This window comes from Panthera uncia, assembly GCF_023721935.1.
Source record: "Panthera uncia isolate 11264 chromosome B2 unlocalized genomic scaffold, Puncia_PCG_1.0 HiC_scaffold_24, whole genome shotgun sequence".
Lineage (NCBI taxonomy): Eukaryota > Metazoa > Chordata > Mammalia > Carnivora > Felidae > Panthera > Panthera uncia.
Window position 1 is genome coordinate 89480824 of NW_026057580.1, and position 22537 is coordinate 89503360.

At 43.3% G+C, this 22537-nt stretch overlaps 1 protein-coding gene across 2 annotated transcripts in view; it reads right to left on the bottom strand.

Moving 5' to 3' along the window:
- The window catches only part of SLC2A12 (solute carrier family 2 member 12), a 58935-nt gene that overhangs the window by 15532 nt on the left and 20866 nt on the right, over window positions 1-22537 (bottom strand). Inside the window, exons 2-3 of one of the 2 annotated variants that reach the window (XM_049652974.1) lie at window positions 22342-22537; window positions 3380-3502 (exon numbers count right to left, since the gene is read on the bottom strand). The exon at window positions 22342-22537 is cut by the window's right edge and continues 1136 nt beyond it. In XM_049652974.1, the coding sequence (XP_049508931.1) occupies window positions 3380-3502; window positions 22342-22537 (319 nt within the window). Of the gene's footprint in view, window positions 1-2572; window positions 3503-22341 lie in introns of those variants that run through there. The other variant, XM_049652973.1, reaches the window with a different exon arrangement.

Here is a 22537-nt window from a genome sequence, read left to right on the forward strand (position 1 = left end):
TCTCCTGCCAGCCTGGTGTTTCCTCTGACTTCTGGTCAAAGATACAGTCCTTTTGTAGTTACTGACCAAGGTTCGAGGCAAGTTAACTGGTGAGAAGCGGCCCCCAGGGCACCGGAGCCTGGCATGGGCACTGCGTTGCCCCGGGCTTAGCAGCAAGAAGTCCAGCCTGGCGGGAACTTGTGGGAAAGAAACTGGCTCTTGACAAACACAGGCTCAGACTGACCTCAGCCAGAGACAGTGCAAACAGCCCTTAACAGCCGCAGCCACGAATCCCGACTGGTCAGTCAGGGAAAAGTGCAGTGGGGAGGTTTGGCGAATGCAGCGTGGAAGGATCTGGGCATATAAACCACCTGCCAGTCAGTGAGGTGAGGAGAAGCAGGAAGAAGGGACAGTGCTGCAGTTCTTTGGACAGTTTTAATTAAAGTCCGATCCCTTGTGCTTTCCTTGTTGCTGGCACAGGCTTTTGCCCCAGTGAGGGCTTAATAAAGTGCTTGTAGAATCGGTCGTCCTTTCCTCTCTGGGACATAAAACCGGAATATAGACAGTGGGGGAAAAAAAAGTCACCTCATCGAACTCGTCCTCTGTTCTGTTTGAACACTTTCAGTAACATGGAGTTGATGAGTTGATGGCTTCAGAGATTCTCACCGCACAGTGGGCTGGCCCAACTGTTACAAAGGCCTTCCTCACTCATTCTGAAGTCCAAGTACTACCTTTCAAGAGCTCTGGCTCTGGTCCTGCTTTGCCCTCCGGGTCAGCTCTCCAGTCCCTTCGTCATGACAGCGTGACAGCCACGCAGGCCCCCCGGGGGGGGGGCTCCCATCCATCCTTTCCCTGAGCATCGTCTCGCCCCAAACACCCAGGACTTTCGCAACTTTTCTGGACAGACCGCGGGTCACAATGCCCATCCAGGTGCCCTCCCGTGCTGGGCACACGGCAGCCCTCTTTTTTTATTTTTAAATTTTTTTTTAATGTTTATTTTTGGGGGGGGAGGGGGGGGGGGAGGGGCAGAGAGAGAGGGAGACACAGAATCCGAAGCAGGCTCCAGGCTCCGAGCTGTCAGTACAGAGCCCGATGCGGGGCTCGAACCCACGAACTCTGAGATCGTGACCTGAGCCGAAGTCGGACGCTCAACCGACTGAGCCACCCAGGCGCCCCTTGGGAAGTTGACTTTTGAAAGTAAGCACAGCCTTCCCTGTTCTCGGCAAATTCGTGTCCTGCCACTTTGCTTTTATGAGAGACCTACCTCGGTATCTGTTTTTGCTAACTGAGAAAAATCCAGAGAGGATTTTCGCTCTTAGGAAGTGCGAGTTGCTTTGCTTCAGGCCATTGTGGCTTCTGAGTGGTTTCGTGGACACACTCTACTTTCGAACAGCGGGAGAAACCTGTATCGAATTTCAAACGCAGCCCGGTGAAATGTCATCTACAGGTTCATTCCAGGATTTTTAAGTGAATGTGCTTTCCCAACGTTTGTTCTAAATGCAGGAGAACTTCTGAATGTGCATTAGCTCATCTTACACATTAGCTAGCCTTCCCAGAGATTTATGTCATCTTTTCCCATCCCTGATCGTTTCCATTCTTTCTTCTATTTTTTAATTTCAATTTTAAGTATAGTTGACACACAATGTTACACTGGTTTCACGTATCAGGTTAGTGATTGGACAAGTTGACACATTATGCCATGCTCACTCCATTTTTGCATTTATATTTCTCTTTCTCCACATCAAGGGGCAGATAAGGGGTGTGTGTGTGTGTGTGTGTGTGTGTGTGTGAAGGTGAAAGGTACAGGCCTATGCATGTGATCTGAGAAGGACACGTATGGTTGGTGCTAATGACCAGTTTCTTTGTTTCCTTTAATCTTAGGCTATTTCTAAAAAACGTGGGACGTTTGAAAATGTTATGTAAAAACCCAAACCATGGTTAATTAATAACTCCAAAACTGAATTTCCAAAAGTAGATGTACTCAAAAAAAAGTGGTTGACAAGTATTCAGAAATATATAGACCTTTTCGAGTACACATCCACTTTTCAAAATTCATATTTTATATGTATTTTTTAATATGTGTATCAGATACACATATAATGGGAAAAGGAAAGGAAGAGAACAGCTCCTTAGTAATTTTGGAAGATGCTGGGGAACTATCTCATTATTTTGAAAACTAGAAAATCAAGAGAAAACGTCAAGCATTTACCTTGCCTTTTTCCTACAATTCATCCTTTAGGGCAGGCAAATAACTAATGAGAAGAAATTCCTCCTTAGAGAAATATCGATGACAAAAATACAGAAGGAGCGATTCAATGAAAATAACGGATCTGGGGTGCCTGGGTGGCTGAGTCAGTTAAGCATCCGATTTCAGCTCAGGTCATGATCTCGCAGTTTGTGAGTTCGAGCCCCTGTGTGGGGCTCTGGGTTGACGGCTCAGAGCCTGGAACCTGCTTCAGATTCTGTGTCTCCCTCTCTCTCTGTCCCTCCTCTGTTCGTGTTCTGTCTTTTTCTCTCTCTCTCTCAAAAAAATGAATAAAATATTAAAAAACAACACTTAAAAAAAATAACGGATCTGGGTGATGATCCTCGAAGGGGCCTGCATGACAAAGTGGGACACAGACAGACAAGCAGACACACAGGGTGTGCCTTTGTGGCAGGACACCCTCCATCATCTGTGAAGGAGTTTATAGACAAACAAATGAGAAAATCTAAATCTGCTCTCAGCCTCGAGATCTAAAGAGCAGTTCTCAGGAAACCCAAAAGACAGAAGGCCACGTGACATGACTATAATCAGCAAAACCCAGCGTGGGGAAACTCTTTGAAACAAATGACCCAGTTTCTTCATTACAAATCCAAAGATGGGCAGGAAAAGGAGAAAATGGAGATGAAACCTACAAATTAGGAGCCATGTCAATCAACGGCAGATTGTGTTATTTGGATCGTGATTCAAACAAAGTATAAGAAAATATAAAAAGTGTATAAAAGACATAAAAAATAACACAAAATATAAAAAATAACTATAAGACATGGAAGAATGTGGATACAGACTCGATATTTGATACTAAGGGATTACTGTGAATATTTTTATTTCTGATAATGACCTTGCAGGTATAGGTTTTAAACGCCTGATCTTATAGAGGTCCACGTGGAAATTTTATAGACAAAATGACGTCCTGTCTGGGATATGACCCAAAACAATTCGGGGAGAGAGAAGCTGGGGTTATAAACGAATTCAGAATGATAACTTTAAATTGGGTGGTCGGTACATCAGATACATCCTCTTTATGTTTGAATGTTTTAAAAATGTCCACAGTGAAATGTCTTTTAGGTGAGTGTGCTTCCCCAACATTTGTCCTATGAGCACAAAAGGTGTTAGAGGCAAACAGCAGGTCCTTACCGGTCACAGTCAAAAATGTCAGCGAGATGATGAGATTGATGCCCCAGTTCATGCTAGAAGTTAAAGCCATGGCTCGTCCTCTAATTCCAGCAGGAAAAATCTCGCTCAGTAGTAGCCAGGGCACTAGAAGAAAGGGAAGAGAGGGTGGGGAGCAGCGAAATTATCAAACACCCATTGAAACGGAGGGCCAGCCCCCTGACCTCCAACCTCGGCTCTGGCCCTGAGTGGTTTATGGTTGGAGAGTGGTTTATGGTTTATGGTTGGGTCCTTCCTTGGCAGGAGGGAAGAGGACAGGCTTCCTGCTCCTCTCCAGCCAAGTGAGAAAGGATTCGGGAGAAACACCAACAGAGTCTGACAATCCTGGAGGAGGGGTGGGGCAGGGGTGGGGGGCGGGAGGACAGAAAGTGCTGGTATGTGACACAGGCCTGAGAAATGCAAATGGGAGGGGCAGTGGCTGGGGCCACCTGCCAGGGAGCAACCAGAGAGGCAGCTTGGGACCTCTGCCAAGCACAGAGCCTCAGGGCCAGACCAGCGCTCTACCTGCTCCATGTCTGGGCCCTTCCCTATAATTTCCTTTGCCCCTGACCTTGGAGAAATCCAACATCATAGCTAATGAGTGGGTAGGAAATGCAGCCACGAAGGCAGGGGGAAGGAGGCTCTCTTATTCCCCCTTCTCCCACTTGGTCTTCCTGACCTGGGTAAGCTGAGTGGACAGAAGGTCTGAATTCAACAGAGCTCCGAAATTTGATTATTATACTTGACTTAATGTTTGAGTGTCTGAAAGGAGACTCTGGTCGGCACAAAAACTGACCAGAGCACTTTTGATTCTCTGGGAGTGACGGGGAGCATTATAGGACCCTCCTGATGGGATGAGGAGGGGCGGCCGAGGAGCAAACGCACTTGTCTTCTGCTTACAGCCTTTCAAGTCCAATCTGCCCTCATAAAGGAGCTACGAGTTCATACAAGGGGCGAAGCACGTCCCGAAACTTACTTCAAATGAGTCTCCTCAAATCTCACACGATAGGAACTAATACTATCCCTCTTCACAAGAGAAGAAACTCGGGCTGAAAGAGTTAATAATTTGCCAAGGTCACGGCGCTTACAAGTGGCACGGGTGCCACTGAGTCCTGGCGGTCAGTCTGTGAAACTCATGCTTTTTAATCACGGTGCTCTCTTGCTGGTGGCTCAATAAATATTTGTTAATGAATAAGTAAATGTGGAATCTAAACCTTTGATTCTGAAGAAAGAAGGACGCAGGAGCTGCCCCAGCCTGGGCTCACTGCTGGCTAAGTCACCTTGTGTTGGAAAGCCATCAGTCACATACAGCCCAGATGTACTGTCCTAGCCCAGTGGAGGTGGGGGTTGGGGGCGGGGAGAAGCTTGAAGCCAGGGAGGGGCCCCACTGCGGGCAACCACTGGGAGGGATCATGTGGGAACCAAGCTGTCAGCTGTGCCTCTAATTTAACAACTTGGCTCTCATGACAAGAGCAGGCTCTGGGCTGAAAACATCTGCTCATAGTAAATTTGTTGTTTCAAAGTAAGAAAAACAAATTGAATTATAGAAGAGAGCTGGAGAAACATTTTTTTTCTTGATTACCTTTTCCACGTGAATCCGTATCGAGTTACCTTTAGGGCATAGAAGATACTTTTAACAAAAGGAACACGATGATCATTGTTTTAATTAACAGGGAATTCAAAGTCAACATTTTGCACCCCTCCCCTCCGCTTCCTACCTGCAAAAAAAAAAAAAAACTTTATTGGGTTCTTGCAGATTAGACCCGAGGTAGGATCACTTTGCTCTTAATGAGACCAAAGCAGTGCTCGGGTAACCTCGTCTGGGGCTTTGTTAAGACTGGGGATCTGGCTGACAGTTGTGTGATTCTAGCAAAGTCTTTGTAATGACCTGCCCTTGGACAAATGCAAGATGAATTTATGTATATGCAATTTCTTTGGAGCTAAATAACCTACGCCACAGACCAATCCCCTCTGCCCCTTTCTGCCATGGTTTTTTGTCAAGGTAGAGCGGAGGATCTCTTATCACCTTTTGCTCTAGCAGCCCTAAGGAGGAGGTGGGGGATGGGTCACTCTTTCATTCTGTTTTCTGGAGGAGTTCGCACAAGTTTGCGTTATTTTTTTAAAAACTTTTTAAATGTTTCCTTTTTGAGAGGGAGAGACAGAGCATGAGCGAGGGAGGGGCAGAGAAAGGGAGACACAGAATCCGAAACAGGCTCCAGGCTCTGAGCTCTCTGCCCAGAGCCCCACGCGGGCTTGAACTTACAAACCGGGAGATCATGATCTGAGCCGAAGTCGAACGCTTAACCGGCTGCGCCACCCAGGCGCCCCTCACACAGGTTTTCTTGATCTACTTTCATCCCCACTTTGTCACCTCTGAAACTCCCTTCTTACCCTCCCCACTTTCATCATGACCTCCTCTTGGAATTATTTGGTGGGATTTTGCAAAATCATTGCTGGGGTCATCAGACCCATGCTGGCATCGGATGAAAATGAACAGATCTTTCTGTCGTAGAAAGTGGTAGAGCTTGCCAACAAGAAGATGGGACAGTTTCCTAAAGCCCTAGTTACAAGCACTCAATCTGAACTGTCAGAGGCTTCCTGAAAGGACCCACAGTCTACACTGAAAGCCTGGGTACTAGGTGTGCACTCAATTCAGCACCTGAGCCAGCTTCGCGGGCAGTTGAACCAGTCAGTGAGCAATGAACTGAATGCTGAGAGAGGGACTTCCCTTCGTCTCTGATAAGAGCTTGTCAGGCAAACCTTGCACCTGACGTTTCCAAAAATAACGCATCATTGTGGAAAGCTTCCACTTCTTTTTTGATCTAATAGAAAGAATTCAAGAATCGATACCTTGGCTTATCTAATACTGACAAACTGGGTGCTGTGGCAGTTGACAAGCATTTTGACAAGGATGGTTCAACCTCCCAATAAGAAGCCTGTTAAGTCAAAAATAAGGATTTTAATTGTTAAAATTATTGTTAAAATTGTTAACATTATTTTAACAATGAGTTCAGCACCCTAACATCACAGACTTCCAAATTCAGAAAGTGAAATAAAGTTCTGAAGATGGTCCTTGCAGCAAGGGAAAACTTCCTGAAAGGATAAGAATCTTTCCACGGCAGCCTCAGGAGCAAGATGATGAAAAGCCTCCAAGTTCCCTGGGAAGGGGCCACGAATACCCAAAGCGGAAAGAATGGAGAAGCTCTGTGTCAGTTCACAAGGAAGGAGCGCGGAGATGTAAAATGTCACGTGGGGATTTACTATGTTGATATTGGTAATGGCAAGTAGAAGTCTTCTGAAATCACCAACGTTGCGTTCTCATGAGATGGCCTCATCGCTCTCCCAGGGAAAATTGAGCTATTGTCACATGGCACCGTGAGGAAGTGCTGGCTCTCTCTGGGAGTCCTTGTTCTCTCCTTCCCTGATGACAGAGCCAGAGGGGATGCTTTGTGCCCACCGCATAGCGAACTCTTCTACAATGAGTGCCACCGCTACAGTTTAGCAGACCCTGAAACAGTCCTCCTTGATTTCTGTTATTCCACCTTTAACCCTAACGTTCCAGGACTACCTTGGCAATTCGTGCCTCCATAAATGTCAGTCTGCACATGCCTTTTTTTTTAATATTTATTTTTTTAGTTTTTTTATGTTTATTTTTGAAAGAGACAGAGAGACAGAGTGTGAGTGTGTGTGTATGGGGGAGGGGTGGGTGCAGAGAGAGAGAGGGAGACACAGAATCTGAAGCAGACTCCAGGCTCTGAGCTGTCAGCGCAGAGCTTGACGCGGGGCTTGAACCCACGAGCTGTGAGATCACAACCTGAGCTGAAGTCGGCCACTTAACCAACTGAGCCACCCAGGCGCCCCAATGTTTATTTATTTTTGAGAGAGAGTGAGAGAGACAGAGCACGAACAGGGGAGAGGCAGAGAGAGAGAGAGAGAGAGAGAGAGAGAGAGAGAATGTGAGGCAGGCTCCAGGCTCTGAGCTGTCAGTACAGAGCCCAATGCAGGGCTCGAACTCATGGACCACGAGTGCGCAACCTGAGCCAAAGTCGGATGCTTAACTGACTGAGCCACCCAGGTGACCCTCTGCACAGGTCTTCAAGGCCTTCTTTTGTGGCCGCGAGGATAGAGGAGATTTTGGACTTGCCAGGACACAATTTGTCCACAAGTATTGGAACTTGTATTTCACATGCTACTGAATCACCACGGCTGCCCGTCAGAACGCGGCTGATCCGGGTGAGATCTGCAGACAGTGTTGACGGCTGGACACAGTGTCAAAAAATATGTTGACGTGTCCCCATGTGCCATGGAGGACAAGGGCTTGCATTGGTAGGGGCCATCAGTGGAGATGACCCAGCCCACCCAAAGGTAAACTGCCTGCTTATCTCCACCCCCTCCATATGAGCCACCAAGGCTATCACGGCTCTCCAGGCACACCTTCCATTTGGCTCGAGCTTTTCCTGAACCTCCTGGCATGCTAGCTCCAGGTTTGAAAAGTTCGTGGAGGTCTCAAACTCTTACCAGAGAATTCCTAGCAACTTTGGAGGAAGTTCTACACTCAGGGTGCAGAATTTTCAACAACCTGACTTGCTGAGAAATCAGTGTTCCACACTTGGCAGAAGTAAAGCTAAATCCCATGACTTTTATTGCCTATGCACACAGCGCAGGGCAGACCTAGCTCTCTGTCTGCCAACAGGTCCTTTAAAATATGAATGTGAGAGGGAAATAGGCCCATTTCCTCCCAACCAGATGTTCAAATCCTGGCTTCGGAAGTTCCCTAAATAGGAAAAGTGTGCTCTTTAAAAGTACCCTGCACTGTAGAGCACCATTTCCAACATCAGTGATGACACAATAGCTTTTGCTTATTTTTATTTTTATTCTTATATTCTCCTTTCTCTCAGTCTCTCTGAGTTTTGCTCATGCCTGGCCTCTTCTCAAATATTTTATTCAAGAATACTATTTTGTATTACTTAAACCAAGAAAAAGCAACAAAAGAAAGTCTCAATGTTCCCCAATCTTTCTATCTTCATGATCTCTAGTCAACACCAACTGATTGTTTGAAAATATTGTAGGGGAAATTGGAATAAATCGAATAACCCTCTGTTTAAAAAATGCCAGAATTGATCATGGAACTCCTTTGTGAGCAGGAACCAGTTGGAAATAAGAAAAAGCTATTGGCAGTGGTCTTCAAACTTTCTTCTATTGTAACCTTTAAAATAATTTGAAAAACTAAGTACTTTCTTTCTTTATAAGCCAGCATCAAACTCCCTTTCACCATAAATTTAACTGATAGCAAAGAATGCAACTTCTATGGTATTATACACTCTAATATAAAATAGAACACTTATCATTCTATGAAATACTATACCTATCTGATATTCATCATCATCCATTTAAAAAATACAGGAATGAGGTACTTAACATCAATTTTATATAGTTTTTTCACCTTGAACTTGGTATTTTATCCTTTTGTAATGCATTTTTAAACTTGAAAGTCTTTTGATCACTCCATCATAATTCTCTGAAAAAAAATTACCTTAAATTGAAATTTTACGGATTTTTAAATTTCCCCTAAGAGATTTTGGTATTTTTTCCCTCAGGTATTAACACAATAATTAATACAAAATGGATGAAAATTATAGAAATACGTTACAAATCTTTAGAAATAACTATCAGATATGAAAAGTGAAATGTATTGAAAAAAAAACCTCTTAATTGACTGGGGAGTTTTTTCTTTATCATGTATGTGTGGGTGAATGTCACTTCTAGAACAATACGGTACATTTCTACTCTTTAGATGAAATTCATTGTTCTCAAGAATAATGAGAAAAGATGGGGAGTTGAAGAAATTTTATAACAGCAGTATCACTCAGTTCTTTGCATTAACAAAACAAGTTATTTGTAATGATATATCAGCTCATAACTTGGTTAGATCATTCTTTAATTTTGTTGAAAGTAAATTATTGGAAATATCTAGGTTTATGAAAAGATGATTATCTAGTCATCCTCATTTTTCCATACCATACCTACAGCAATATTTCCTTTTTTTGAATTCAGTATATGAAATTTATTGTCAAATTGGTTTTCATACAACACCCAGTGCTCATCCCAAAAGGTGCCCTCCTCAATACAGCAATATTTCCAATTATTTTTTTGATTAGTGCTCCTGAGGTTTTTATAATTTGGGACATGTGTCATAATAAAAAGGTTTCCTGATGGGTAATGGGTGTGCTTTAACAACAGTTATTACAATGGAGATGAGGAAGAAGAAAATTTAGGGAACAGATTTTCCCTAAAGAATCAAGAAATTTATTTTCTTTGATGTACCATTGAAGGAGTACTCTGGAAAATGAACCTCTAGGAGTACGACTATCCCAATTTTCGGACCACTGAACTAGGATTCAAAACGAAAAATAAAAAAAGGAGTTACGAGAAATTAGTCTTTTCTTGTCTAAACTATAATTTGAATGTCATGCTTCAGAGCTAATACATTATGCGGCGCTTTTTTGATGATTGCTTTGGGCTTAATCAGAAAGGTATTCTGGTTTTTAAATGTTGCAAATATTCCTCGGAAAAATTCTTAACATCGTGCTCCGGAAAACATAAAGTAGCAAAGGAATGCTTGGGTTGATCAGGACAGTATTAAAACCTTAGTCTGTTTCTTTAACATCTTAACTGTGTGATATTCACAGGCTTCAAGGGCACAGGACTACGCTGTGGTGCCGACTGAGAGGGAAGTTCAGCACTTGTTTTATGGGAACAGTTGCCCATGGTAACGGAACTGATGGTGTCCTTTCATTAAGTGTTGAGTTATGCTCACGCTACAAAAATGCAATTTTTACACTGCTGCTGTTAGGTACTGGTTTCCTGCTTCATGTAACTCCAAAGAGGAAAATAGGACTTCACTGGGCAAGGGCACATATTTCTTTCAGCACAGAGCCCGAGGCAGGGCTCGAACTCACGGACCGTGAGGTGGTGACCTGAGCCGAAGTCGGAGGCTTAACCGACCGAGCCACCCAGGCACCCCAAGGGCACGTATTTCTTTAAGCCTTTCCTCTTTCGCTCAGATGCAAACTTAGTATAAAACTATTCAGGCACCATTTTTTAATTTACTTTGCATTATTTTAGTGATTCACATCAGAGCACCAAATAAATCATCATTTTCATCAATCAACATGGTCTTTAACTTCATTAATTGGAAAAAAGGAAGAGTACGGGTGGGAATATTGGTGATAACTGAAGCCTAAGATCTAAAAGAAAAAAAATTTGGAAAGATCTTAAACTTACGCACTTAACACTTACACTTAACACAGACTAATGTGTGACTATGATTGTTTAGTGGCTACAGTTGATAATAAGATCCACACGTTTGTAGCATAATAATTTGGGGGACACCTCGTGGCTCAGTGAAGCATCTGACTTCAGCTCAGGTCATGAGCTCATGGTTTGAGAGTTTGAGCCCCGCATCAGGCTCTGTGCTGACAGCTCAGAGCCTGGGACCTGCTTCGGATTCTGTGTCTCCCTCTTTCTCTGCCCCTCCCCCACTCACACTCTGTCTCTCTCTCTCTCTCTCTCTCTCTCTCAAATGTAAACATTAAAAAAATTAAATAAATAAAATAAGGCATAATAATGTATGCAGTATGCCTTTTCTCTAAAGGTATGTAACTATCCTATAAGAATTGTAGGGGAAAAAAGATGATCACTAAAACTGCCTTGAACAGTCATGATTCTGAATATTAAAGCCCTAGAGCCTAGGAGGCAATATGAAGAATACTGAAATCTTTTTTGAAACATTCAATGTACTCTGGTCTGTATGCTTCTGTGTTCTAAACCCAATATATCTTAGAGTGAAGCAGCTTCCAAATTAGAACCTGCTGTTTCACATCCCGGAACTATCAAAATCTTTAGCTATGCAAACATCACATGAACAATTGCTTTTTGAAGAACTAGAGTTATTTGGGTATAAAATCTAAATTTGAATGTTATGGCAGAGGAGTCTTATGCTTCCTACTGCTAACCCATCCTCCAAAAAGCTGGCTAGACTCCGTAAAACTAAACCACACAAAAAGTTAGACTCTACAGTTTTTGCAACTTAAAAAAATTCTGGTTTCTTATTGAAAACATAAAAGCTTTTGGGGGTTACTTGACTTGAGAGACAATTCTCTGTGGCTCTCTCACAGTTCTGCGTATCTTCTGAGCAAAAGCGCTGACTGTCTTTGGTCTGGGCTGTCTTCCTAAGGATTTTTGTATAACAAACAGCCTTGGAAGACAGAGATAGGGTCTCCTCCGGAGCAAAGGTTTGTTTACAACCCAATAAATTAAAGATAATGTCTTCCATGGAAGAAATCAGGCTGGCTTACTGTCTATTATAAAAGATTTGGGTTCTCTAGGCTTGGGGCTCCTCTTTTCAAAAATAACCCATAATATGTGCAGGGATTATCTCGTTCTCTTTGTGGTTAGCTTGTTTTCTGTTGTTAGCTTGCAAGTGGGCTAAAATATCAGCCAGTTTACAGTTCTTGAGAGTTTGATTACTTGTGGCAATGGTATGATTTTTCTACAAAGATCTTTTATTACTAACTGTGGACTGCCCATTTACATCTGATGGATTCAATGGGATTGTTAAGCCTGAGATAATCCATTGAAATATTTCTGTAAACTCTAATATTAATTAAAAAGCAAAAACAAGTCTCAAATGCCAGGTTCAGATTTTCACATATTTCTCTTAGGAAAACTGTGAAGGAATTGACTCAAATCTTTTCTGTAGAGTCAAGTTTAAATACACCTAATTACTAAACCAAGGTATGGAACATTATTCCATGACATTGCTAATCTTAATCTTTGTTTTCAAAGGAAGGACTGGGTCTTGTATTTGGGGAAAACAATAGAAATCTGGAGATGAATATTTTGTATAACGCTACAACTTTTTAATGGCCTTAATTTTAGGAAATTTAAAATGTAAAACTTCTTAGGTCATCAAATATTGGAGATGGCCTTGCATCCTGAATTGAGTAGCTGTATTCAGGTATAATTTTTGGTGAAAGGTACACAGGTTCCATACACCATACATGCATCTCTAATTCCCTATACACTGACTCATATACCAGAGGAGATCAGGATGTATCAACCCCAAACTAGACAGAGAGCTCCGCTTTAGTCCCAGAAGCTGAGAGAGTTCCAGAAACACTTTTTTTGACTCCTACAACACATATTTATTGCACCCCTGCTGTGGGCCAGGCCCTAGGTTAGGCTGGAGGAAACAACAATGAACAAGATAGAGGTTGTGTACACATAGGACATATAGTCTGAATTAGTTCACCAACGTAGAAGAGTGGACAGTGGGTGTTTCTCAGCCTACCTCACACCTTTCACCAAAGCTTCAGGACCTTCTCTAAGCCATGTCTGGTTTCCTAGGAAGCTCTCTTGACTGCAGGTAATCCAGAATTAAAAGATATTTTAAGACCCAAATCTATTCATTTTAGTCTTGACCCAAGTGGAATAGTGTATAGAAGGGAGGTGATGAGGACCATGGCATCGTAATTCAACATAGGGCCGTGAGGTACTTCCCATGTGTCCTGACATGGCTTGAACAAAACGCCTGCTGCGGTCAGTGGTGGCATTATCAGAACTATTCACGTCTTGTCTGACATTTATTAGCATAATAACTAGCTGTATTGAGTCCACACGGGACATCAGGCACTGAACTAGGAATGCTTGATATAGATTGCCTCACTTAACCCCACGGATTACACTGTGAGGCAGACAGTATTGTCCCATTTTCTAGATAAGGAAATTGAAACCTCGAGAGATGAACTGACTTGCCCAAAGTTCCATACCCTGGACCTGAGATTCGAGGCCAGGCAGTCAGATGTCAAAGCCTGGTCCGAATTCAAATACCCCGTGGTACAGCCTCAACAGGCTTTCTTGCTGTTCTGCTAAATCTTCAGTCAAGCTCATGTCCCCTCAAGGCCCCTTGACCTGCCATCACCCCTGATTCAAACTCCCTGCCCCCAGATTTTCACACCACTTTCTTCATACGAGCATTGGCCCAATGTCACCACACCAGAAAGGCTTTCTGTGACCTTTCGACCTCCTCCACACAGGCTGTTCCATTTATCCTTTCCATTATTTCTTTACTACTCTTACCTAAAGCTAGATGTGAGCATTTCTCTCCTCTTGACACTGTATCACACATGTAGTCATTTTCTTGCTTATTGCCTGTCCCCATCACTGGGCTCACGAGGGCACATCGTGAGCCTCGCTCACCCACCCCGAATCGCCACACCACTGAGCCCCGTATGTCATGGGTGAGCAATACACATATGCCGCATAAGCGAGTGAACTGATGACCCCTCCCCCCAATCGCTGCTTCCTCGCTCTCCCTCCTCCTCTGGGTCCCCGCAAGTCGCTTTCTTGCTGGAACTTCTGCCTATTTAGTAGAAGGGCTCTGGGAGGCACTTTGGTGGCACCTGTCACTCAGCCTGCAGTGTAAGGTTGTGCTTGAATGGGTGAATACAAAGGTAGTTAAAAGATAACAGCCACAGTCTCATTACCGAACTTAGCATGTGACGTCGGACAAATTCCTTCCATCTGCTTTCATGAATAGAGACTAGTCACGAGATGGAAGAGGTTAATTCATTAATTTATGAACATAGGAAGGTTTGGATTTTAAAAAGCCCTAATTATTGTGAAAAGAACAGCCACACACATTTTTCTGTGTTACGGTGGCCACTTTAAGGAGGGCTGGGTTTCTACACAAATGTCACCTCAAACGAACTCATGAGCTCATAATTCCACGCCTCGGGTTTGGGCTCATCTGTGCTTTACTTTTGAACGTGAGTCAAAGAGAAATCTTCCTGTGGGTCTATGTCCTCACGGTGTAAGGAACCTCTGGTTCAACCCTGAAGTTGGAACCATGATGGACAAATATTCTGTAATTAGAAGGAGCTAAGTGACGATCAGGACCACCCGAGAAGCACAGGAGAGGGTAAGATTCCGATTTTGAACGTATTTTAAAGTGAAAAACGAGGTATGGAAAGTAGAATGTTAAATAAATGTCTCTAATAGCAGCAGTGGCGTCTATATCCTGATTTCTTTTGATGGAAGAGTTTTTGGATGAGTAACAGAAAAATGGAAGGCAGAGACTTTAGGCCATGAGCCCTTCAGCAAGCGGATTAAGACTATGGATTCCTTCCCTGAATAGTATATTAGACGCATAAAATAAAATACATAAGATTACTTGGTACCGACCAAATTCATGCCCCCTTCTGAATTCAAATTCTAGGCCAAGCTTTATGATGTTACACGGAGGGAAACAGAGGACCAGAAAATAAAATGATGTAGGGCATGTACTTTAACCTAAAAATAGAAACACTTTTTTTTTGGCTGAAGAAACTATGTTGTGATCTAATACAATTAAGGAATGTTGTTCTAAGCCAATCCAGATTTAAGAAGACTTAATAAAAACAGTTTAATCTTGCTTTCAATTTTACTTTAGAAAAGCAGCTAACTCCCTTTATACACAAAGGATTTGCATCTATTACAAGCAATAAACTCTTTAAATGAAATACCTGGGCAATAATCACATCAGATTAGTAAGTTTTATTATGCATTCAAGATCTGGTATGAAAACCTTGCTCCTAATAAAAATCTTTAAACTCCAACTGGCTTGCAAGGTTTATACTAATGATCTAGAATACAATTTTGGTGACCAAGTTGGGATTCCTAGGTTATGTTTTCTTTAAAAAGAAAAAAACTACAACATAATATACAGACATAAATGACTGACTCTTGGCAAGAAAAAAAAAAGACAGTTACCAGATCCCTTCTGAAAACTCTAGAAGAATCAATAACCCAAACCACGTGTATGAAATAACCATTGGTTCTCACCAGAGGGGAAGATTTGGGATTCTGCCTCAGACTGCGTGCCCCCACAGATTCATGAGTGAATACCCAATCTTTAGGCTTCTTTCTTTCTTTCTTTTTTTTTAAATAATGTTTAGTTTTGAGAGACAGAGAGAGACAGAGCATGAGTGGGGAAGGAGCGGAGAGAGAGGGAGACACAGAATCCGAAGCAGGCTCCAGGCTCTGAGCTGTCAGCACAGAGCCCTGTGGGGGCTCCAACTCACGAACCGCGAGATCATGACCTGAGCCGAAGTCCGACTGAGCCACCCAGGCACCCCTAAGCTTATTTATTTCTTTTACTCAACATGTACTTATATGGCACTCTGAGTGCCAGTCTTTAAGGACTTTATTATGAGCCGATTTAATCTTAACAAGGCTATGATTTAATTATTAATCATATCCATATTTACAAGTGATAAAAAATGAGGCACAGAGAAGTTAACTAACTTCCTCAAGGTTGCACAGCTAGCAGAGTGGAGATTCACCTCCATGCAGCACCCTACTCCAAAATCCACACTTTTCCTTTTCTTAGTAATTGAACCCATATCTTGTTACCTACATGTCACCCAGCTCAGTCCTTGGAACTGCAATTATAAGCTGGGGAAACCATGAGACAAAGGGTCATTTCTTCTCCCACACCCAAACCTCCTTCAACCATGAGATTCTCTACCTCCTTAGCAGAAAGAACTCAAGGTAGAGATGTCCAAGAAAAATTGGGGGGACTTTTAGATACTCTGAGTCTGAAATTCCCCAATAATGCTTCACGACTTGACAAAGAAAAGCCCTAAGTGCCTCCCACTACCTCTTTTCAAGGCCTCCTAACTTCCCTATATCGTATCTGACGGGCCAAACCAGAAAGAGATTTTTGGAAATATTCCCAAGTGATGGATTGTTCCGCAAAGAGCCTCGCGATGGTGGCTAGCAGGGATAGCTCACACGGTGCCTCGCCTGCCCTGGAAGGCTTGACACACGTAAAAACCACACTTCGAGACCTTTCTTATATTTGTATCTCATTTTAAAACTCCTTTTCCCCCAACTCCTCCTCTTAGAAACACACATGCCTTCCTTCATGGTTTTCAAACAGACTTATGTAGTGCTCACTTAAAGGAGGAGAAGGAAAAAACCAACATGAGATGTTATTTCTTTCCCCAAAGGCCTTATTCTAATAACGATGTTTGCTTAATAAGCCAAAACAAACATAACGAAGCAATACACTTCATCATTAAGGCCTCAGTGGTGTTATCACACATGTGACTTCCACTTACACCAGACTCAACAGCATCCCAAACAGTCGCACGTGCTTCAACTCACTTGGCACTCACTCTACCCTGTGAGATCGAGCAAGGGTCATTATGCACAATTCATAGATTAGAATCGGCTTCAGAGAAGATACATGGCTTTAAGATCCCACGGCCAGTAGGTAGAAAAGCTGGAATCAGAAGAACCCAGCTTTTCTGATTTTACATTCAGGCTCTTCCGTGGCCCCGGACCAGACCGCTCTACACTAGAAATACTTCGTAGTTCATACAAACAAAGACCTCTAAGAAACCGAGTGAATTCCTAAAGGAGACGAGACTTATACTGAGCTCTAAAGATAGGCGGGATCTGGGAAGAGGGGAGGGGGGAGGAAAAGGAACCATGACAAGGGCATGTGTCTCTCGACCGGGGTGTGGAGCCGTGGAGACACAGCAGCTCCGAGAGGTAAAGCGTGACCTCACTACACGGGGGCAGGGCTGCCCCTCCCTTTGCCGTCCATTCGGAGTCTACACGTGCTTCTGTATGAGTGGTGGCACCGGAGCACAAGGCCACTGGCTACAAAATGGAGCTGGGAAGATGATGGAGGGCCTTGGAAATCATACCATCTTTCCCTGAGAGGTGGGCGAGGGAGTACTAGAAAGAGGACGGATGAGGCTCCAGATGCCTGGCGATCTGGTCCCACGTCTGTGTGCTCTCAATCTCATGGACTTCTTTCTTTTCTACAAAAGGAATACGTTGGACTAGGGAATGTCTAATCTTCGTTTCATCTTGAAAGGCATTGGACTTCTCCGATGTGGTAGAAAGCAGGAAACCATGGGAGATTTGTGAGCTGTGGTGATACGAGGAACAAGGTATTTAAGGGGGCCCCTATGTTGGACGGGAGGGCATGGGAAGGATCTGCAATGTAAGAGAATTACGGGAAGCGTCTGCCGGGAATCAAAGAGCGAGCTCCTAAGGGGTCGACTATGATGGCAGAAACGGGAAGGAAAAGCTCAACACAGGAGGCATTTGTGAGCGGGAATGCGAGAGCGTTTGGTCATTGACTGGATTGGGAAAAGGCATCAGAGCATCAGACTGAATGACAGACAGCATGGAAAAGAAAGGGCCGTTCCCCCTGGTCTCAGGGAGAAAAGAATTCAGCGATGAGCTTCTTGCATTGGGCTTACAGTGAAGCATCAAAGTGGAAAAATCCCGTACTCATTAGGAAAAAAAGGAGCTCGAAGCCCTGTGACACGATAGAACTAGAGATAAGTGAGAGTCATCAGCTGCCGGGAGATAATGAACATTCCTGAGAAAATAGATGTGGAGGCTTTTATAATGCATTAGCAAAAGAGTCTTTTTTGTTTGTTTTATAGCTAAAGAAATGAAAGCCAAGAGACATTAATTTAATGATCTCACCTCTTTTTTAGAAGTAGATGGAATGGAAGCTAGTCATACATGTTAACAACTTAATAAATATCTATCACAGGAATAAGAGAAACAATATCTAACAGAAATAAATATCTATCACGGCATTTGAAGACAGCATTCAGGGCCCTTGACCTTCTGGAATGTTTTTGGCCACATTCACATCTATTCTTTCTTAGTCCGGAGTTAATTACTATGGCGGTTTTGTACTGCATCCATTGAGCTGAGCTGGAACTATGTTTCCCAGAGTTCCCTCCCCTGGGTAGTTCTGGTGAGGGTTGGCCAGAAGAGAAATTTGCACGAAGCTTGGAAGGCCAAAGTGACACCCAGCCTCTGCTGGGTCCTAGACGTCACTAGGGCTGTGACCGGCTGCCTTTCCCTGCTGGTCATGAGGACTAGCCAATGGCACCCAGTCTCCTCCTCTGGCCTCTCCTGCTGCTGTCAGGGCTCTACGGAGAAGGACACCTGCTTTTCTGCGGGTGGCCAGCATCACCAGAGTCGATGTGGTGGGAGACAGACGTGAGCTCCAGTTTCTTCTCGCGGATTCCAGTTTGTCGTGGCTTTGAGGCCATCCTTTCTTCCCTGGGGCCCTGTGTGAGGGGCAACCCTTGTGACAAGTTCCTTGTCCCCTATCACTTACAGTGGTCCTGCTTCCCCGACAGAGCTGCTCACAATCCTCCTTACCCAGGCCTTCCTATGCCCCGCCTCCCTCTAATTGACTGTACTTTGCATCTTCCACTGATTCCCAAGGGCCCATTAGCCATCAGAAAAGGGTGATGAAATTTTAAAACGCATCTTTGTATTTTTAAAGAGTCAGCATGATGGACAGAGAACCAAGAAGGAAGTACTAGCTACAAGGAGGTTTGGGGGACACCATCTAGGGGCTTCTGGTACCTGACCGTGGAGGCCTCCACAGCACCCAGAACTGCCCAGTCACTAAGCGAGAGAGAAAGAAACTCCTATCTTGTTGAATTCACTGTTATTTCAGTCTTTGTTAGGGCCGGGCTTGAAATCTAACCAAACAACCAGCAAACATTATCTTCGTCAACTTCAGTCATTCAAGTAAGTACACATCAGAAACTTCTGTGTTCTTATCATTACCCTCCCTCTCTCTTATCCTGCAGCTTAGCCTGATAAATGTACATGCTCACTTACCCAGCAGAGCTTCCGAAAAAGAGGGACTGTCTCTATCTTGCATAAAATGCAGAGTGGTGCACTTAACAGCCTCATGTGATGGGCAATGACACACGATTTCCATTCATTCTTGCCTCTACAGCGTCCTCATGGAGGACGGAACTAAAAGTAATTAACATTTATTTTCGAGACCAACAGAGGCCTGCTTATTCTTGCCTGGGACGAGGATTAACACTGAATTTCAGAAGATGAGTCTTTTCAATTATTTGAGCAAGTCACTTCGTTGGCCTCTGTGAGACCCAGTACCGTCATTTGTAAAATTTGGTGGCCATTCTTTCTTCACAGGCTTGTCCTGAAGGTAAAACGAAATACTTCAAAGTATGTAAAACCTTCCTAGCACAGTATTTGACCTAACAGGTGTCAAAACGTATGAGTTGGATCTACAGCCTAAATTATATTTTGAAAGAATGAGTAGAGAACACGATTTCAAGAATCCTAAAGGGTAAATAACAAACAGCTCCCAATAATTTCTTCCAAAATCAAACGGAGTTTGCTGAAAAGGGGAATTCTTTCTCTAATACAATAATGTATCAAATGGGAAGCTAGTGACGGAGAATTTGCTGCGTGTTTTCAAAGTTACCCCAAAACTAAAGACAGAAAGGAAGTAGGAGCTCATACCATGAGTATGTGGGTTCTGGAGGTTTATGATCAATGTCTGATATAATATGTACCATATCATCACCTCTGTTCACCTGAAAGTTTCTCTGACTTAAAGCAAGAAAAGCATCCTTTTCTTTTTGCTCACCTTTCCTTAGATTCTTAGTTGATTCGTGATATTGTAAAAGACTGGATCAAGAAAATTGATGTAAAGAAGATTTTTAGTTATATGATGAACGTATAGGAAAAAAAGATGCTGGTAAAGGAAATCAACGAGACAATACCACCTGAAGTTTATCACATGAGCAAAACTTATTGTACTCCTTCATATGGAAAAGTTCACAAAGGAGCTTGAGTTGTTCCTTGGTACGAGACAACACTTACATGTTGCCCTTCTGGTGGACTTCAAGGAGCTTCTGAGAATAAAAGTGTAAGGTGCTCTCTCGAATTTCATTAGCTTTATGCATCAGAGTAACCACATAAGTATTGTCTGCACCGCACGCACGTTTGTGTTCCCCATAAAATTCATATGTTGAAGTCCTAATTCCCAATGGGATAGCATTTGCAGGTAGGGACTTTAGGAGGTAACTGGGTCATCAGGGTGGAGCCATGAGAAAGCTAGCTAGCTCTCTCTTGTCTGTCTCTGTTTCTGTCTCTCTCTCTGTCCCTCTGCCATGTGAGGACACACTACGAAGGTAATGGCCAATCACAAATCAGGAGGGGGGCTCTCACCAACAACCAAGCCTGCCAGCACCTTGATCTTGGACTTGCCAGCCGCCAGACGATGAGAAATAAATGTTTGTTGTCTAAGCCATCCGGTCTTTGGTCTTTTGTTATAGCAACCCGAACTAAGATAAGTGTCCCACAGATACACACCCAAGACGCCTGATTCCTGAAATAATAGTCGAAACCTGTTTTCAGGAAACTGTTCATTAATAATATTTGCCATTGCTAAGTCTTAACAAGGAGGGCCCGGGTTCAGAAACAAGTCAGAGAGGTCAGAGGCTGATGGTGTTGTAGAATTGACTCGTATCTGCCCATGCACAGTCCCTTAGAAGGAAATCCATCCATTCACAGCGCCAGATGAAGGGCCAGCTCTGGTCGTCCATGGTTGGGACCATGTGGCCTAGAGGTGTCCTGCACAACCACTTATGACTGCGTCGCAAAGGACAGAGTCCATCAGATTCCTTCTCTTTCTCTGGAATTTGAAAGAATCAATATCTAGAGACTGATCTCGGTTAGATGTGGGAGTAGGCTTCAAAGTGAGGAAAGAGAGCAGCTGTAGAGGCCATATAAGTCATGTGCAAATGCAGATATTAATTAACTGAGATTAAGGAGGCCAAATCTGCTGGTTGCTGACCAGAAAGAAGCAGACACAGGGAATATAGTTCAGTTAATTCAAGTATCATCTCCTTGAAGACAGGGACAGTGTCTGTCTTGTTCATTACGATTTCCTCAACATCTAGCATAGTTGTTTGCTCTTAAAAAATTAGTCACTTGCTACATATCACCTGAATGAATAGTTAATGACCTAACAGTAGATCACCAGAGCAAAAGCCCTAAAGTGACTTTCTTTCTAGGAACATTGTCAGGTCCTGGAACCAGAAACCTAAATTTGTCCATGAGATTCCCTCTCCTTCAACATGACCAATGTCTTCTCATGTTCTTAAGCCCCAATGTTTCCTTTTATCTGAGCAACTCTGCTTGGTCCCTGATCCTTGTAAACAACAACAGCAAAACTTTGTGGGAGAGAGGAAGGAAGAAAGGAAGAGGGAAAGAGGGAAAGAATGGGGGAGAGGGAGAGCTGTAAGAGTTGACTTATACTTCCCTAAAGAGAGGTTTGGATTTTGTGTGTGAGGCTAAAAGACAAGGAACTGCTACCAACAACCTGTTCTAGAAAACCGTAGAGAGTTTGCTCAAGAGAGGTGTTTGAACTTTGTCATTGGACTAGACCAGCTATATAAAATTAAACAACCGTGTAGCTATCTCCCTGTAAATTGTTTATATTGTATTGAATGGGAGTAACTTGACTCCCATTCTCCTGCTTAATGAGTAAAGTGCTCAGGGAGGTTACTCTGGTGATAAAACATACAGTACTTACAGGAATAATCCACCCTCCTTCCCAACTCATCGTTCCCTGTTCTTCATTATTACTGAATGCATCCACCAGTGTGTCTTTGAGAAAATCTAAAAGCTTGATTTTTTTCTTCCATTCACGAAGACACTCAGGAATGATATGGGAGAAAATGTTATTCCAGTAAACTGCTTTCATAAAACACACATTTCTTGCACAATACTCATCTTTTGAGGTCTGGTTTATCCCCAATCAATTGCTGCTAAATTATCCTCCTGCGACAGATAATGGAAAACTAATCCTTCTGTTGAATACCAGCCCTGCACATCTCACAAGAGAGGTATGAGCCAAGCATACTTTCCACATGAGTAGAAATGTCAGGTGGCCAGTATTATCCCCATCTTACGTCTAGTAGGTTCATGTGCAAGGTACCATAGCCCTAAGACGTTCTGATGGCCAAAGGCAACAAGTTAGCATTCATAAGGGCAAAGAGGGAAGGAATAAAAAATGGGATACTTACTTGGTCCTAGACCAATGGAAAAAGCAGCAACATAAACAAGCAAGCTGGCTAAGGAAAGCCATTTCAAGAAAGCTGGGACGTCCGCGGGATCTGTAACTATCTGGTATTGAGCTTGGCTCAGTCCAGTATTTGGCAAGTGTGTCACTCCTTTCTTATCCACGTCATTTCTCATGGGCATTAGGGAGCTTTGGCTGCG